The sequence below is a fragment of the Theropithecus gelada genome, chromosome 2, assembly GCF_003255815.1.
Source record: "Theropithecus gelada isolate Dixy chromosome 2, Tgel_1.0, whole genome shotgun sequence".
Lineage (NCBI taxonomy): Eukaryota > Metazoa > Chordata > Mammalia > Primates > Cercopithecidae > Theropithecus > Theropithecus gelada.
The window spans coordinates 81,467,807-81,486,765 of NC_037669.1; the positions used below are offsets into that span (position 1 = coordinate 81,467,807).

The 18,959-nt window shown below is 50.0% G+C and overlaps 1 protein-coding gene across 1 annotated transcript in view; it reads left to right on the forward strand.

The window, feature by feature from the left end:
• The first annotated feature begins 2,310 nt into the window (after window positions 1-2,310).
• The window catches only part of FAM3D (family with sequence similarity 3 member D), a 34,531-nt gene continuing 17,882 nt past the window's right edge, over window positions 2,311-18,959 (forward strand). The window contains exons 1-3 of the mRNA XM_025375968.1: window positions 2,311-2,583; window positions 13,613-13,663; window positions 15,425-15,532. Coding sequence (XP_025231753.1) covers window positions 13,651-13,663; window positions 15,425-15,532 — 121 coding nt within the window. The 5' untranslated portion in view covers window positions 2,311-2,583; window positions 13,613-13,650. The remainder of the gene's footprint in view (window positions 2,584-13,612; window positions 13,664-15,424; window positions 15,533-18,959) is intronic.

Below are 18,959 nucleotides of genomic sequence, written 5' to 3' on the forward strand. Positions count from 1 at the left end.
TGCCCATCAGCTGACCTTAGGATAGGGAGAGTAACCTGGATTATCCAAGTGGACCCGGTGTTGTCACCAAGTCCTTAAAAGTGGAAGATGAAAGCAGAAAAGAGTTAGAGGGAGATGTAAGGTAGGAAGAATTGTCATGGAGACCCAACATTGCTGGCTTTGAAGATGGAGGAAGGGGCCATGAGCCAAGGAATGCAGGTGGCCTCTAGACACTAGAAAAGACAAAAAACGTTTCCTCTGGAGTCTCCAGAAAGGAATGCAAGCCTGCCAGCACCCTGATTCCAACCCAATGAGACCGATATCAAGCTCCTGCCCTCCAGAGCTGTTAGATACACAGCTGTGTTGTTAAGTCACTGGTCTGTGTTCGTTTGTTACCACAGCACCTCAAAGCACCCCTCCTCAGAGAGGCCTTCCCTGACGACCCACTGAGAAAAGTTCTGGAATCACTTTCATGGGTTCTTTCACAGAATGTCTCAATTTTAAATGATTTGCTTGTGAAGGAGTTTTGAAATGACACCCCAAAATATGCCACTTTGAGACTTTGAACTGAGGTCACTTGGGGAACAGCAACTGCAGGGAGGGGCTTTCCGAGTTTTCCTTTTCTGTCTAAAGACAGATTCTCCAGAGATAACACAGTGGCCATGAATCTCCACTCAGGAAATCTTATCTGCCAGAAAGACTGGCTCGTTTCACAGGAGTCTGAAGGTCCACACCACATCCAGATAGCCTTTGTCACAGGCTGTCGTCACCAGTCCTGCTGAGGGCCACTCGTCTTCCCCAGAAACCATTTACTCTCCCCTACGGTGCTGACACCCCACCCCTCTCTCCCCTGTGAAGAGGGTATATAAGCTTCTAAATCTCACTGAGTGTAGGAATTCCTTTTCTTTCCTGGGATGCCCCCACGCATGTGATAAATGTCTGTACCTTTTCTCCTGTTATTCTCCCTGCTGTCAGTTTAATTCCTGACCAGCCAAGGAAGCTAGAAGGGTAGAGAAAGCCATTTTTACTCCCCTACACTTGTGTGCTTATTTACATTGGAAGTGAGGGTCAGGAGAGCCCCCCTGAGGAGGTGACACTGCAGGTCAGGTCTGAACGAGACCCAGGCACTAGTCATGGGCAGAGCTGTCCTAGCAAAAGAAGGGAGAACAAGAGGCGAGGAGGTGGGACAGAGGACAGGGCCAGTCCTAAAGCCAGTCAGGGTGCAGGAAAGCACTGCCTGGCCCTGGGGTACACCCTGAGTGGGGCCCACGTGCCTACCTGGGGATGGGAAGCTGGAACAGCAGAACTGGGGCCACTCCAGGCACCTCATCACACAGGGTCCGCTCCCTGGTCTTCCCTTGCACCAGCTCCCTGGGCACGCATCTTTATTTCCTGACCAGCTGCTGGACCTCATGCCCCTGAATATTCCTTCCAAGTGGACTACATAGCCTACGGAAGCATTCAGGGTCAGCAAACAAGGGAGGAAGTCGCCAGGAGCCTGTGTGCCAAGGACCGAGGCGAGAACTCCTCCTAAGAGGAAAGCATTTGGGAAAGAGACCATGATTTGTGACAAAGCCTGGGGGTGCTGGATCAGGGGAGGGGGAAGCTGAGCCCCTCTCATTGCACTTTGGGTCCTAAGCAGAGAGAAGGGAGACAAAGGCTGCATTTACCATTTCACTAAGTCTACCACTGACCAGCCCTTCTTTTCTTTCTCCCTCTTTCCCTTTATCCACACCCCACACTCTCCAGCTTTAACCTCTAATTCAGTGTGTCCCAACCCAAATCCAGAACCTTTCCCGAAACCACTTCCTCTCCCCCATCTTCCTCATTCTTGACCAAGGAGCCTCCCTTTTCCATCATCCAAGCTTAATATCTTGCAGTCGCCTTTGACCTCCTCCATCTTTCCTGTCCCAAGTTTCTTGCCTGGGTTCCCCTCTTCCCAGCCAACCCCTCCAGCACCCCCCGACTCCAGTCCAGAACCTCAGAGCAGGTGATCATCAGCTGCAGCTACTCGCTTTACCAGCCCTACACCCCCGAGACCCTGGGGAGGTTGTTAGCACAGGCTCGGGTTCTCTGTAAGGTTTTTTGGCTGTTTTCGAAGGCAGATTGTGGTATCTCGTTCCTGATTAAGTTGCTTGAATTCCCACCCAAACCTTCCTTGCCAAGGCCAGGATAGCTCTAGAGGAAGGGAACATGGCCCTTCTCCTCAGGCCCCAGGCAGGCTCTAAGCCACTCCTCAGCTGGGCAAGACTTTAGACTCATTTCCTCCCCCATGAGCACTTAGATTAAACTTCCTCCTTCCTTATGAGATTGTTTAACAGGGCAGGGAGAGTTGATAGCAAACTTCCTCGAAGGAGGGGCAGAGCCTGCGCAGGGCAGGAGCAGCCGGCCCACTGGCTGCCCACAGCACTCCGTCTCACCCTCTGTGCCCGCTGCATCTAGAGGAGGGCCGCCTGTGAGGCCACTACCCCTCCAGCAACTGGGAGGCGGGACTCTCAGAAGCTGGCCCAGGGTGGCGGTCAGCTGGGTCAGGGACCCACGGCACCTGCTGGACCACCTCGCCTTCTCCATCGAAGCAGGGAAGTGGGAGCCTCGAGCCCTCGGGTACGTCCTCCCCAGAATGGAAAGGGCTATGCCTCCAGGTACACAAGATTGAGAGAGGGGAAAATGGAGGTGGGGAGGGTGGGAAATAGGAGTGAAAGAGCCTGAGATGGAATGATGAAAGGAAAAAAAGAAGGAAACCACATAATCGAAGAGATTCCTGAGATCAGACTCAGGAAGGCAAACAGATTTCATCTGAGGCACCATGCCTGATCAATGAAATTAGACTGTGATAAGAAGGATTCTGGGGCTGGGTTCGGGCTTAGGCAAAAGCATGCTATGACTGATTAGCTATGTCTGCCCTGGGCACAAGAGGGAACTGTAGGGCATGCCAGCCGGGGATTTGGTAACCCACACTGCAGGGTTTTTTCCTTAACTACAGGGGCCCCCAACATTTATTCTTTCATTCACTCATCTATTCATTCAAAAAAACACATTCCGATGATCAACAGTGAGCCACACAAATATTTGAAAAATGAATAAAAATGAAAGGAATGTTGTTCTTTGGCCCCAAATCTCATTTTTCTCATAAGGTAATGATCTGAAAAGTCATGAGGTGCATGGACTTGAGAGATTTTCTAGCTATGTAATGTTGAGCTAGTCCCTTTCACTAAGACTCAGTTTCCTCATCTGTAAAATGGGAGAGAGAGTCTGAATATCCCCTATCAATCCCTGAAGTTCTCATTGTCTACACAACTATGATAATCATCGCTAAAGTACATAAAATAACATGTATGATGTGCTAAGTGCTCTCCATATAATAACACATTTAATCTTCCTATCACCTCTACAAGGAAAGCACCATGATTATTCCCACACTGCAGATGGGGAGCCAAGGTACTGAGAGATTTAATAACTTGCCCAGGCAATCTGGCTGCAAAGCTTGCACTCCTGCCCACTATGCCACACTGACTCTACGCTGCAGTGGATTCTAAGTCCATGGCTGGAAGTGGGCTGCCTGGGTACAAGAGTGTCCTTCTAGATGATTCATCCAGTGAGCACTAATTGGGCAGTTCCTGCATGTCAGGTAAACAAGACACAATGATTAACAGGATGAGGTATCATACATGGTTCTAATCAGAAAGGGAAAACTTGCACAGATAGTCATTTTCAAAACAGTTTTGACACATGCCATGGAGATAGCCTGGGAGTCAGGGCAGACTTCTCCCAGGAGAATGCCAGGTCCTTCAGGAGTGAAGGGTAGGAGAGGAAAAGATTGGGTCAGTGGAGAATCTCTGAGAAGGGGGAATAGGAGGAAAGAAAGAGGAGGGCAGAGTGGCTCAGGCAGGAGAGGGGTAGTAGCTGATGGTGGGAGGTGAAGTCAGTGAGGTGGTCGCGCCCAGGTCTGCACGGGCTAGGGAGGAGTTTACCATTGCTCAGCATCTGCCCAAATCTGCACATTTACCTGTCTGTCCTCGGGTTTAGGGTTGAGGGTTTAGGGGCTTCTGTATTATGGTCATCATGTGCATACCTCTTCCTGAGCTCAACTCCATCTTCACACACAGACCCTGCTGCTTCCCATAGGAATGTTGAAGCCTCCAGAACCCAGGGGCCTAACTTCCTCATTGGCATTTCCCTGGGGTGGGGGATGTTCAAAGTCATCATTTGCCAACATTTCCTGGTGCTGGGGCAGTTGCTCCTCCTTGGAGGACACCTACCTGTCTACTACTGGCAGGCCTGGTAAGACTTCAGGTGGGCAGCCCACAAGCCTGCCTGGGGAACTGGCAGCCCCCACCCAGCCTGCAGTCCCAGAGGGCAGGTACCCTGGAGAGGGGCAGACGTTTCCTACAGTTGGTGCCAATCCCTTGCTTCTGGAGGCTCAGAGGTTTGCTTCCCCAAGGAGGGGCCTGGGGAGACAAAGACATTTGTCTTTGAGGTTGTGGGGAGAGCAACCCTGCCTTTGGCATTCGAATCCCAGTTCTGCCCTTTTCCCAGCCAGGTGACCTTAGGCAAGCTGCCTATCTTATGGGCTTGTCTGAGCCTCCCTTATCTCAAAAGAATGAGGACTGTAGAAAATTCTTTGGGATTTGACAATGTGCATTTTGAAAAAGACAATGTGTGCAAAGCATCTACCATGATGCTTGCCACGTAGTAGGTGCACAATATAGGACAGTGCTGTTGTCCAAGCTGTGCACCTCCTATGCACCAGGCAGTCTGCATGGAATTGGACATTCAGAAATGATCAGGCACTATCTCAGAAAGTTCACAGCCTATCAGATAAATTAGTCACATCCATGATTGAGAGTAAAGGGAGTCAGGGACTGCACTGTACAAAAGATGTGAACAAGTTCTATGTGATCAGTACAAACAGCAGTCCCCATAATGGGCAATGCATATGGAAGGTTGATTGTGTCTATAGAATGGTGCCGAGTACTGTACATGGATTAGCTGGTTTAAATACAGTGTCTTTGCATGGGAGGTCTTATCATCCCCATTTTGCAGATGAACTACTGAGGCCTAAGGAGGTGAGGTAACCTGCCCAAGGCGGCAAGGCTATGAACGGTAGAGAGAAGCTTTATGGCCAGGCAGTCCAGCTCCAGGATCCAGGCTGTTGGCCACCACACTCTTCTCTCCTTCCCACACACACACACACATCACAGAGACAGTGATCCAGGCCTGCACAGGCCGCAGAAGGGGGACCTCACAAAGGAGGTCACATTCCACAAAGTATGGGATTCCTCTGGTGAGGAGAGGTGAGGGCAGCCCTGGTGGAGAAAGCCCCATGAGCAGAGGCATGGAGCTGGGAGCTGGGAATCACCCAGCAGGGCCAGGGAGAGGCTGGGAGCCAGGCACAAAGCCAAGACCTTGGACCTTTCTGCAGGTACAATTGGTTCTGTGTTGGAGGAATATTCTGGTGAAAATGTCAGGAGCAGTGTGGCTTCTGGTATGGAAGCCATCAGGAAGGAGGCTGTTGCTGAAGACACAGAGAAAAAGCCAAGAGTTGGCCTGATTCTTTAGGTCCCATGAGGACTGAAGTGTTCAAACCTCAGGAGGGAAGGAGTAGGGTGGGAATGTAATCCGAGTCTTTCTTGCAGATGTAACTGTAGTTTGAAATGGGAAAATCATGCATCGGGTAGGAATCTTCTAGGTGCAAGTGACAGAAACCAACTCAAACCAGCCCAACAAATGAAGGACATGTATTGACATACACAACAGGGAAGTCCAGAGATAATTCTGACTTCAAGAAGGCAGACCTGGGGGCTAAAATGACACGCCCAGCACTCTGTGTCTATGTCTGGGAGCCTTTTCTCCATGTTGTTCTATGCTCAGACAGCCTGTACTCATGTGGTGGCAAAGACATATATAACATCTCCAGTTTGGAGTCATCCCAACTTAGCCTCTCCAGCAGAAAGGCAGCTCCACTCTCCTGGAAAGTCCTTCAAAAGTGCTAGGAGGAGACGAGGCATGGTGGCCCACGCCTGTAATCCCAGCACTTCAGGAGGCTGAGGCAGGTGGATTACTTGAGGTCAAGAGTTTGAGACCAGCCTGGTCAACATGGTGAAACCTTGTCTCTACTAAAAATACAATAATTAGCTGGGCATGGGGGCAGATGCCTGTAGTCCCAGCTACTGCAGAGGCTGAGGCAGGAGAATCGCTTGAACCTGGGAGGCAGAGGTTGCAGTGAGCTGAGATTGCCACTGCACTCCAGCCTGGGAAACAGAGTGAGATTCCATTTCGAAAACAAATGAACAAAAAGTTCTAGGAAGGCTCTGGTCTTCTTGGCTTGGGCCACCTGCCCATGTCTGACCTCATCTCTGAAACCCAGAGATAGATCACACTCATCTGCTAGGCCAGGACCACAGAATCACTCCTGGAGTCAGAGAAGGGAGTAACTGCCTGAGAGGGAGGAGTTGATTCCCAAAGGAAAATTAGGGTGGTCAGCAGAAGAAGGGGAAACAGATGTCCACCCCGACTCCAACTGCCCCTACTTTATTAAACTACTGTTAGCCAAGTCACAGATGGCAGTAACACATAAGTCATTCTACCTATGTGACTCTGGACCAGCCACTTACTCTTTTTAAAGCTCTTTCCTCACTGGTAAATGCAGTTAAGAAAAAGAATCTGCCAGTAAGATTGTTGGGAGATTTAAATGAAAAGACACAGGACTTAATATTGGCAGAATACTAATAATTCTTATTAGAATTATTATTGTGATTGTTATTAAGATTATTGCTTCTTCAGTGAGATCTCCTGATCCCGTGCCTTCCCAGGCAAGACTTATCTCCTAATGGCTTCCCAAGCCACTGTTGACTTCGTTGTGGAGGCAGCCATGTTGGCTAATTAAAGAGGTCAAGACCCAGCTGTCTCAGACGGAAATGAATGAATTACCCACTGGGCGGGAGGTGAATCTCTTCATGCTTCATGCTTGACCTGCTGAAGTGATTCCGATAGGCCAGCAGCAGGCCTGCAGGGCCAGAGGGTGAACCCAGATACTCCACACAGCCCCACCTTGATCCAGTTAGTTCTCTCTGGAGATGCACACCCAGCTTTCAGCAAAGAGAAATTCTGGGGCACAAACTGGCCTCTGGGGTTAATGGACCTGAAGATGTCCAGTATCCTGAGATTTCACCCATCCCCTCAGACACTGGAGGGAAGGGAAAGGGCTGTGTGTCTGTCCAGATGGCTTCCTCTCTCTCTAGCTGCTCTGCTGGGATCTGGAGGAACCCATTTTCCATGTGGAGCACACCCTCTTCTTCAGCCTATTTCTGTCTCCTTGAGAAGGGGGATGGAGGGTTCGAGGAGCATCTCCAAGGGAGAGGGCAAGAAGGCCTGCTTGACTAACAACTGTTACTTGCAGAGCACTTCCTCTGTGCCAGGGGCTGGGTTTTGGGTGCATTCTTGCCTTTAATCTTCACTAAATTAGAGATCACGATGGCCATGTGAAAGGAAGCTGAGGCCAGGAGAGGACTGTGTCCACCCTCCCATGGCAGGACCTAGATGGGCACCAAAGCCCCCACTCTTAGCCACCATGTTATACAGACTCCCAATTCCCAGGCCACACAAGGCCTCTGCAAAGTGGAAGGGTGCAAATATGACTGGAGATGCCACTTACTGAGGGTGACCTGGGGACCAGGTACTGAGCGTGGCACCTTCAGAGGATGATCTGTCCGGTGAATGGGAGGAAAGTCTCCCTAAAACCTATCTGAGGAGAGGGGAGAGGGGAGAGGTGGCTGACCCCTGCCAAGTGAGCAGAGCTCATGGAGCCACCCCACTGAGGAGGGTACTGGCTGGTGAAAGACATGGGGGTGCAAGAACAGAATCTTAGAAACTCACTCTTATCCCATGGGAGCCTCCTTTCTCCCTCACCTTGGCTGAGCCAAAGCCAGGCAAGCCGAAGCTCAGCAAAAGGAACACCTGAAGCCCAGTCCACCTGGAGCTAAAAGAGGCCACACCTAGGGCAGAGGTGGGCAAACAACAGCCCACAGGTCAAATGCAGCCAGCCACATGTTTTTATAAATAAAGTTTTATTGGAACACAGTTACATTTATTCATTTATATATTGTCTGTGGCTACTTTCCTCCTACAAAGGCAGAACTGAGTAGTTGTAAAAGAACATATGGCCTGCCAAGCCCAAAATATTTGCTATCTGGTCCTTTACAACTTGTGCTTGAGTTGGGCAAAGTGGTTAAGAATGTGGTCTCCTGACACACATCACCTGGGTTTATTTCTGGGATCTTTTCTATCTTTAACTCTCACCAGCTATATGACTTGACCCCTGTGCCTCAGTTTCCCTTACTTCTTCATTGAGCTGTTGTAAGATTAAATTAGTTAAAATAAGTCAGAGTCTCAGGATAGTATCTGGCATGTGGCATTTGTTGTCTTATTCTGGGAAGCACCCCCCAGGAACTTGAGGAGTAAAAACCCTCAGAATCCTGCACCTTTTCGTATCTTCTTGCATTTCCTGCCATTAAGCTCTGACTGGCCCAATAATTCTACCATTGGCCACAGCTGGAGAAAACCATTAACACCAATAAATAAAATTAAAACAGGGAATAATGGGCTTATTTCCTTCCAAAATAAATGTCACTGGAACAAATTGTTCAAACCACCAGTCGTATTGTTTATGGATTTATTCGCTGTTTATCTCCCCCTCTGTATTGGTGACATGATCAATAAATGTCCATAAATATTGGGTGTTTATAAGAAGGACCATTTAGAGCATGAATGGGGGCCTCTGGTTACCTTGATTACTTCACACAGGCCTGGGCCACAATTGCGGGTGTTCAGGATGGCTTTTGGGGATGATGGGAGACTCACAGCAAGGGACAACTGGGGCTGGGCAGGGTTGCACACCCCCTGGTTCAGGGCAGGACGCATGGCAGTGCTCTGACTCACGTGCATGCATGCCTACATGTGCGCCTGTGTGTCTGTTGATATGCCAGTCACTTCCAGTCTCTGAGTGTCTCTGTTTCTTTTTCCTTCCGCTTGTCTCTCTACCTCAGTCTTGTCTCTTTCTTCTGGAGTCTGTCTCCCTCAGGCCTGTCACTATCTCTGTAGAGTTTCTATCTTCCACACTCATGCACACAGAATTCACCCCCTGCAATGAATCCTTGCTCAAGCAGCATTGCTGGTAGAGGCAAGCGGAGCAGAAAGAAGCCTGAAGAGGAAGAACTGATAGAACCTCTCTGCCGCTAGTGACCACACTCTGTCTGCAGAATTTCCCAGGATAATGAGAAAAATAGCTGGACTTGAATTTCCAGAAGAGACTAGTCAGGTTCTAGAGTCTCAGCATGTCTTCTGGGCAGACTTCTACTTCGGAGAAAAATGTTAGGAATGAGGTGAAAAAAAAAAAAGAAGTAATTTAGACGGAGGGAGCAGCTCCTAGCTTTTTACCTCCCAGTTTCCTTTCCCAAATGGTAACCCACTTCCTTCCTTCCAACAACATTTACTGCATACCTACTGTGTGCCTTGGTGCTAGCATCTGGCCGCGGATGAAGAAGGCCTTTGAGAGCCACTCCCTGGAGGGGAAGCTGGCCTGAAAATCAGGGCTGACTGTGAAGGCTGACAAGGTGCCTTCATGGAGATTCACAGAATGCCAGGGAAGGGCCAGGAGCCAGGATTTAAACAGGGAAAATAGCCACTTATTTCTCCACCAGGGTGCACTGCTCCACGCTCTCATCCTGGAGAGACGGCATCTCTTTCTCTATTCGTCATGGCTCTGGGACAGGTCATGGTTGAGATGAAAGGCCCTGTGTACAGAAGGCCACAGGCAGCAGGAAGGCTGACATCCCAGCTCCTGTAGGGCCTTTAAGAAATGTCACAGACCAGCAGGCAGAAAGATGCTGTGATGGCATTTTGGGTCTGCAGAAAGAACAAACATCCGTATAGGAATCGTGCCCTGGAGGTGCACTGGCGAGAGGCAGCAGAGTGAATGGGGCCTATCAACAGGGAAGAGACAAGTGGACCCTGCCAGGCTGGCGAACCCCTTCCAGACAGGTGGCCTCACTGCCCAACACCCCTTCCAGGACAGGTAGACAGCGTCACCTTCTTTCCACAAAGGAAAGAAATCAAAGCCTGGAGAGATGTGGGGAAAAACACAACAACTAGTAAGTGGCAAACCCAGGTCTGTCTGATCCAAAAATTCGTCCTCTTTTCCCAATATCACAGACTTTCACTGCCTGGTTCTTTTAAGACTGAGATCACATGTACTGCCCCAGCTGCTCTGCCCCTGTATGTGCATCTGCTGGCAGGACACGTCTACCACAGGAGGGATGCACCATAGAGGTTGAGGATGGGACCTCAGCAGCCCCAGACTTATTGCATCTAGCTTAGCATCTCCAGGGAGAAGACAGCCTCTCCCTCCCCAGTTTCCCATATATCAATCGCAGGGCAAAGTCTGGTTGGCCTTGCTTGGATCACATACTCACTCCTGAACCAATCACAGGGAAATTGCGAAGCTCTGATTGGCCAGACGCTTATGACAGGGCAGGCTGCCATAATGGATGTGCTCCCATCCAAGACCACAGGTAGGTGTTGAACCTTGACTCAGAGGGTCAGGGAAGGCTTCCCTGAAGTGATTTCTCCACTGAGACCTAAAAGATGAGTAGGAGTATTCCAGACAAAGAAATAGGAGAACGGTGTTCAGACAGAGGGACTCGGAAGTGCAAAGGCCTGGGGCTGCTCCAGAACTTGTCTTGCTCACAGCCATATTTCCCCATCTTCCCCGGGATGCTCAGAGAATGCTTTAGAAATGAGCCCTACAACTGACTGTGTGGCCTTAAACAAGTGACTTGCCCTTTCTGAACTTCAGCTTCCTTCTCTACCTGGTGGTTTAATCATTCTAACCTTCCAGGACGATGCAAGAATTCAATTCATTCAGTTTCCAAATATTCATCCAGCACTTCCTCAACGCCCCGCAGCCTAGGCCTGCCATTGAAAAGAGAAGCTTGGGGCTTACACGCACGGCTGACCTGCAGCCAGAAATGAGAAGGGAGCCATGGCGAAGTGCAGGACAGAGGGAGATGTCCAAGGACAGTGAGGATGGACAACGGCAGGAATGGGGTGGCTCTCAGTGATTCATGCCTTCATCAACCCCACCTTGTCCCCAGCCCTGCCCCCTCGCCTTCCACTGCCACTTGCACACATACCACCCGGAAGCCGACTTAGCCATGCTAGGCTGGCTAGGTAAGCATCCAGGCCACTAGAACTTTTCTCCTCGTTCCTTTGCTGGGCAACTTTGTAACCTGAATAACAGGTTGGGACAATCTCCAACAGGAAGAAGGAGAAAACACACTCTTTTGGGTTTGGGTGGCTACAGAGGGATTCTTGCTCCACCCCGCGTACCTGTTCCTGTACCTACGTACCTGCTCTTTCTTTCTCCCTCCCCACCCCAGCAGGCCAGTCCTGGGCCCCAGCTCCAGAGCTCTCACGGGCTGCCAGGGTGAGCAGGCTAGAAACTCAGGACACCAGGTAGCCCTGCAGGTGCTGGGTGGGCAACTCAGCCCAGAGGAAGAGCAGGCTCGGGAGCTCTCACAGCCCAACAGGGACTGGCCCCTGGCCCTCTCCACCCCACTGCCCTGAAGCCAGATTTCCTGCTCAGCATGGACAAGAAAGCAAGAGGCTAGCCCTCTGCCCAGGTGTGTGTCCCCTACCCTCTGTCTCTGTCCCTCTCTCTCTTGTCAGTCTCTGAGTGTTTCTCTCTGAATCTGTGTGCGCATATTAAAAGTACTTGTTCTGTCTCCCTCTTCTCATTCTCTCTCTCTCTCTCTCTCTCTTCCCCACTCCCCCTACTCTCCCTCTCCCCCTTCACCCCTGTCCCAGACTGGAATGTCTCTGCACACCCTCTGTGAATATTCATGTCTGTCTGTCCGTCCAACCCCATCTGTCCGACCCTGTCCCTGTCCTTCCATCCTGTCCAGCCACCGACTCTCCTGGCTTATCTAACATGGGGTTCCTCCCAAATGTCTTTTGAGTCTCATCCAGGAACCTAGGTTCTTGGACTGTAGGTCACATCCGAAGCACAGTCATGATCATAATATATTTTTTATCTGGAAAAAAAAAAGCTGGTGATCTGAATTTCAGGAAGTTAAAGTTCCACAATTTGTCTGTGGGTAGAGCCAAGTGACAGCCCGGTTTTCTAACCTGGAAGGCCCTAGAGGGGTAGGATCAGGGCGGTGGGAGGACTTTTCAATTCACAAGAGGAGGTGTCGTTTTGTAGTTGCTGTTGTTGTTATTGTTGCTTAAACATTAACAACTGGTCCAGACAGAGCACCTCTCAGTGTACATACAGGAGGGCCAAGGAGGCAAATAGACTTGCCCAAGGTTGAAGAGGGTGTTGGGGGCTGTGCCGGGCATGAGCCCAGTCTCCTGTCTCATGTCTCAGCCTTTGGCAGTTGAACTTTGGAGACCATGTCTGTTGAGATGGGTTTTTAGGATAAAGATTCTGGGGTGGGAGGGGCAGGAAGAGCTGTGGGAGAGGTCATCACAGTCAGAGAAGGTTACCTGCTGCCTTGGAGCTGGTGTGGGAAGTCTGGGACCAAAGACCTAATGTCCTCTAAGTCTCCACAGACCTCCTGGGGGTTTCAAAGCTGCAAATCACTGGTAACTGCTCAGCACCTGGAGGGTGACACAGGGGGAGGTGGAGAGAAGGATGACCCTGCTCTGCTCAGAACTGAATAAGGGAGGAAACATTGGTTTCAACCCTCCTCTGAGCTAAAAATTCTTGGCAGTGAGACCCCAGTAGGGCGGAGGAAGGGGGTGTGAGGGAGTGTTCAGCAGCTGGAAACCTGCATCCACATTCTGGCTGCCACCCTTGCAAGCTGAATAACCCTGGGCTTAGCCACGGTGAGTCTTGCTTACTCATTCCTAACATGGGGGCTGTGAGGATTAAAGAGATAATGCATAGATGGCACCTGGCACAAAGTCACCTGTAATATGTGAGTTGTGATTACTGTTTATTTTGGTACGATAAACAAAGATCGCTTGGGCTTCTGCTCCCTGATGGTTTCACTGCAGCTAGCTAGCTCAACCTCGCTGGCTGGCTGGTAGGAAGGAAGGAGGGGAAGGAGGGCCAAACAGATGGATAAAAGGATAGATGAACAGGTAGATAGAGGATAGATAGATGGATGGAAAAATGAATGGATAGAGGATGGGTAGATGGATGAATGGATGGATGAATGGATGGATGGATGGATGGATGGATGGATGGATGGATGGATGGATGGATTGATAAATCAACTGATGGATTGTCGGATGGATGGGTGAACAGATGGATGAACAAATCGATAGATGGATAAGTGAATAAATCAAATATTCCAAAAGACAGTGGCTTACCAGACTACACCTTCCTCTATTTTCTGCACTTCAAAAAAACATGGCGAATTGAATATAAAATTCCAGGGACAAGAGTGAAGGAGAGGTGGAGGCAGACAGAAAAAGAGGAAAGTTGCCCTCTTGTTCATATGGCAGGTGGTGAGGAACCCAGCTGAAAGAATTATGATCTCCCCAGGTAGAAGTCCCTGTCCCTCATCTTCAGGCCTGCTCACTTGCAGACCTGATGCCAGTTTCCAACTGGATTTTCTTCTCTCCATAGGTGGAAGCTGAACCCAAGCCACCCTTCACCTGGACAGGATGAGAGTGTCAGGTAGGCTCTGAAATTGGTTTTGGAGGCATTTTTCTGTCAGCTGTGTCCACCCATTCTGGGCTCACAGTGATTTGGCTGTATCTGTTCTCAAATAGTCAGGCCCAAACCCCAGGAGGAAAGCAATCCAGGGGAGCCTGGAGGAGTAGAAGAGATGACTTCCTGTCTCTAGGCTGAAGGGCAGGAGGAACTTCTGCACAGAGGCCCCACCTGGCTGGGATCATTAAGAGTGCCCATGTTGGAAACCCCTGGCCTGGTTGGAAATTAGAGACAAAAATATTTACCTCGAGGAGGGCTATTCTAGAATTTTTACACCATAGGGCTGGGCACAAGGGAGGCAAAGGCCTTCTAGTCCACACCTTCATACTGTAACCCCTTCTGTACAGAGAGGGAAACTGAGGCAGCAAACAGGAAATGCACCTGCCTCGTTTACATTCCAGAACAGCTGTAAGGAGTCAGGAGCACGGGGTTTTGAAGTCAGCTTACTTCTCTGGGTTTAAACCCCACTTTTGACACTTACCAGCCAAGTGACAGTGGGGAAGTGACCGCCTCTCAGTTTCCTCATAAGTAAAATGGGAATAATCAATAGTATCCAGCACACAGGGTTACTCAGAGAATGAACTGAGATAATGTATTCAAAAGTTGCTCACATGGTGCCTGGCACAAAAGTGAGTTCTGTGTGAACATGAGCTGATACCCAAGAGGAATTCTGCGTGCCTAGAGCCATGCTGTGCCATTGAAGACCACGTCCCAACAGACCTGCATCCCGCCCCACAGGACCCAGCGGGCCTCCTCCCCAGCCTGAGTAGTCAGAGACTAGTTCAAGGCTCTAGAGCTGAATTCAGGGCTGAGGAGCAGGTGAGATGCCGACAGGGAGGTCAGAGGGAGGGGTGCCACAGCTGGGCCTGCGCCTCGAGGGTCACAGCAGAATGGGTGGGTCTGATTCAGAAGGTAGCAGGGATGTGAAATGGAGCCTGCTTTCTGGTCCCTGTAAAGAAAGGGAACTGCAGGTGGCTCATCCCCATGTGTGGCGTTGTTCCCCAATCACATAGGGGAATCAGAAAGCAATCTGGCCATGAGGCAGGGATCAGGGAGCTGTGGCTTGTCTGGAGGCTGCACAGCAAGTCCAGTGTGCAGTTATTTGTGGAGGCCTTGAGGGAGAATTGATGGAAACTGTGGGGGGCAGCCCCAACCCCAAGCCACCTGGAGGCTGCCTATTTTTGACAACTACAATATCCCTGCCAACAAGCTCAGGGGCAAGGGTGTTACCATGTCTGCTCTGTGCCTGAGGGACTCCAGCTCAGAGAGGCTGAGCTCCTGCTCAGAGTCACACAGCACTGCTGGCTGCCCTGAGCACTGGCCACAGCCTTCTTTACTCCTGTTCCAGAGCTCTCCTCCCAGAGTCCTGCCCTCCCACCGCAGTTTTCAGGCCTCCCCTTAAGGGGCTATAGAAAGGTCCAGAATGCTGGCCTCATTGCTAGAGATTCTCTCTCTCTGGAGGGCTAAGTGGAGCCCAGGCAGGTACATTTTTAACTTTCTCTCCCAGGGAACCCACTTGGGTAAATGTTGCCACATGACCTGGCAGCACAATCTCACCATCTGGCCACCGGACAAATTCACACATGGTCCCATGGTCTGGTCCCCAGCGTGGATGTGGTCTGAGCCTATAGCATGGGGTCTGTGCAGTTCGGGAAGAACTCACACGTGGTCTTGCGATGTGGTCTTGGCTCTGTGGTCTCCTGGCAGCATCCCCTTGCTCGGCAGGTGTGCTTCGCCTCCTGGCCCTCATCTTTGCCATAATCACGACATGGATCTTTGTTCGAAGTTACATGAGCTTCAGCATGAAAACCATCCGTCTGCCACGCTGGCTGGGTGAGTGGGGCTCAATGCTGGGGGCAGCAACTGCAGACCATGCCTGGAGGATGAAGACATATTCTTCCCTCCATCCCTAGGTGACCCTGGAGACATGACAAGCTGTGCCACCTTTGGGACCCCAGCCATTGCAGGGAGAGGGGGCACCCCCAGGCTGCCAGGAAGGGTGGAGTCCATGGGGAACAGAGGTGCATTGCAAGGCCCTGGGCAACACATGTGCCCACATCAAGGACCACTTAGAAAAGGTGACCCCAAGAAGGAAGGAAAGAAAGGAAGAAGAACAGAGGGAGGAAGAACAGAAGGAAGGGAGGTGGGAGGAAGGGAAGAAAGAAAATCATGTATTGAGTGTCTTCACCTGCACCTACTGCTCCCTCTTCCTGTATCTCTTCATGCAGATCCCCCCACCCGCCACCCACCCTTCCACCTGGCTCCTTCTCTGCTTTCCAGTCTCAGCTAAGGTTGCACCCCTTCCTCCTAGTTTAGCTTCTCTCATGTCAGGCTTTTTCCATCAGAACACCACCATTATCTGTCATTATGGTTTTTATGTTTCGTTGTTTGTTGCCTGTCTCCACACCCTAGAATGTGAGCTTCCTGAAGACAAGGATTTTATGTTGTGTGCATTCACCTCTCTAAGTGCCTGGCACAGAGCAGATGCCTACTAAACATTTGATGAGCGAAAAAAAAAAAAAAAACAGGTGGATGGGTGGATGGATGGATAGATAAATGGATGGGTGGATGGATGGGTAGATGGCAGAATGAGTAGATGGATGGATGGGTAGATGGAGAGATGGATGGATGGATGGATGGATGGATGGATGGATGGATGGATGGATAAATGGATGGATAAGTGAAGAATGGCTGAGTGGGTGGGTGGATAGATAAATAGATGGTTGGATGGGTAGATGGAGGGATGAGTAGATGGACAGTTGAATGGGCAAATGGGGAGATGGGTGAATGAATGGGTGGGTGGAGAATGGATGAGTGGGTGGGTGCATGTGTGAATGGCTGGATGGATAGATGGAAAGATAAGCAGATGGATGGGTTGGGGGAGAAGGGATGAGTGGGTAGATGGATGGGTGGATGGGTAGATGGGTAGATGGAGGGAAGGGTGGATGGATGGACGAGTGGCTGGAGAAGGGATGAGTGAGTAGATGGATGGGTGGATGACAACATAGGTAGATGGTGGGTGGGTGGGTTGGTGGATGATGGGTGGGTGGACAGGTGAATGAATGAATGGATGGACAAGTGGAAGGATGCTGGATGCTAGCTGCTTTACATGCATAGTCTCATTTAACCTGCACAAATGTCCCACAGAGTGATCTATGGCATGGTTGTGGAATGGACTCAAGCACAATCCTTGATGTGGTTTCACGTGTGTTCTGAGAAAACAGAAGCTTGAGGAGATTTAAAAACTCACCCAAGTTCCTCTTGGAGATATTAGAACAAGAATAGGAACCCAGGTGTTCCAGATTCAAATCCTTTCTGATCAAAGGAAGAAGTGAAGGGAAGGGATTTGTATCTCTGGATTCGTCCCATTTGAAGACCAAGAACCACCTACACTGACATCTTCACAAACATCAGTGACCCAGGCCTCTCCCAGCTTCCTAAGGCAGCAAGTAAACCAGTCTTGAACATGACCCCACAGTGGAGTGTCTGTGATCCCTTACCTTGTTTGCTTCTAGTCAAGCATGTTCCACAGCCCATGCTGAGATGATTTATAAGTTTATATAGATGCTTGGTGGCCACCATGTCCCCACCACCTCCCCAGGATCGCTGTTTTTACAAACTAGACAGTGATGTGGCTGCATTAATGGCCTCAAAGGTGAGGGGCCCAGGTCAGTGTAGGAGGCTCAGGGGTGTCCTCTAGAGGAGAGAGTCCCAGCCCGAGGTGGGAAAGGGGTAGTAATTGAAAAGAGACCCAGTAATTATTTGTCTCTCAGTATCCAACTACTTGAGGTTTGACAAGTCAACACCTCCAACCAACCATCATCAAGTGACTGCTGGGTTTTGAACTCTGTGTTTGGCCCCAGAGACCCTGAATGAGGAACACATAGCCCTGCTCATGGTCTGAGTCAGAGAAACAGACTTGATTACAGCATGTAGAAAAGTGAAAGTGCATTAACATGATGCAGAGTCTCGAGAAATGTTTACAGTAGCAGGAAATGTAACCAGTGGGAAAGATGGCCAGTAAGAACCACTTGTGTTTCAGCACTGAAGGGAGTAATTTTCATTTACTTCAGAGGTTCCTAACCTGGGTGCACATACCCTCATTTTATTATTTAATGCACTGATATAGAAGCACATATATTACTATAGCACAAATTTGGTTTTTGTTTTTGCAAAATATATTACATTGATATATAATTGGTTTCCAATTTATTTTACTTTATGCATTTAATAACACAGTCTGTTGGAGTATAAAGTGATAAGTGTCTCAAGGGAAGTGAGAATAACTTTATTCTGAGGGGAGTTCACGGCTTTTCCAAACTGCCAAAGAGAATCATGGCACAGAAACCAGAATAAGAACCCCTGTGCCTGGAAAGTTAGACAGGGTTATTTCAGATGAGAGTGACCAACTCAGCTCTAACTGGTTTCAACAAAACATGTCTTGATGGTCCATTACGGGTATCTTGTGACTTCAGATGTGGCTGAATCTGGGAGTCTCCCATGAAGGTCCCAAAGCCGGTCTCTCTTCTTTCTACATCCCTGGGCTCTGCTTGTTGCTACTTGACCTCAACAGGTTAGGGCCTCATTCCATGGGCAGCTTTCTCTCTAAGGCAGGCATGATGGTTTCTCTCCTGATGCTCATCTTCTCACCTGGCTGAAAAAGCACTTTCTCTCTCTCTCTCTCTCTCTCTCTCTCTTTTCTCTCTCTCCCCCACACAGCTATATATCAACATAGGGAAGTAGGGAAGGGCTCTGTCTCCAGAGGAATGTGATACTATGATTGACCCAGCTTGGGTCTCATGCCACTCCTGGGGCCTTGGAGGCAAGGGGTAGGGACATTTCCAGATGGACAGCCCCTGAGAACCAAATGGAAAGTGTGTAAGTGTTGGGGGGTTCCCCCATAAAAGGAGAGCTTCTTCCCCTAGCATTTCTGCTTCCTCTGGAGGTCCTGTCCTCCAGACGTCACTGCTGGCATGGTGGGAGATACGATGTAGAACCAGCAAAACAACTAGGATGTGGTATAAGATGTCAGGAAGTGGCCAAGGGCCCTAGAGCGAGTGCAGACAGTATGCAGTGTGGACAGTCAGGAAAGAGACACCCCAATATGGGCCAAACACCCACAGCAGCACAACTGTACCCTTCACTGGGGCCCAGGGGCCAGGCACTGGGCTCGGCCCTCACAGAGTGATCTCACTGGGCCCCCTCCACAGCCCCTTGAGGGTGGCTGTCATCACATGTGCCATCTTCATGTGCCATCAAG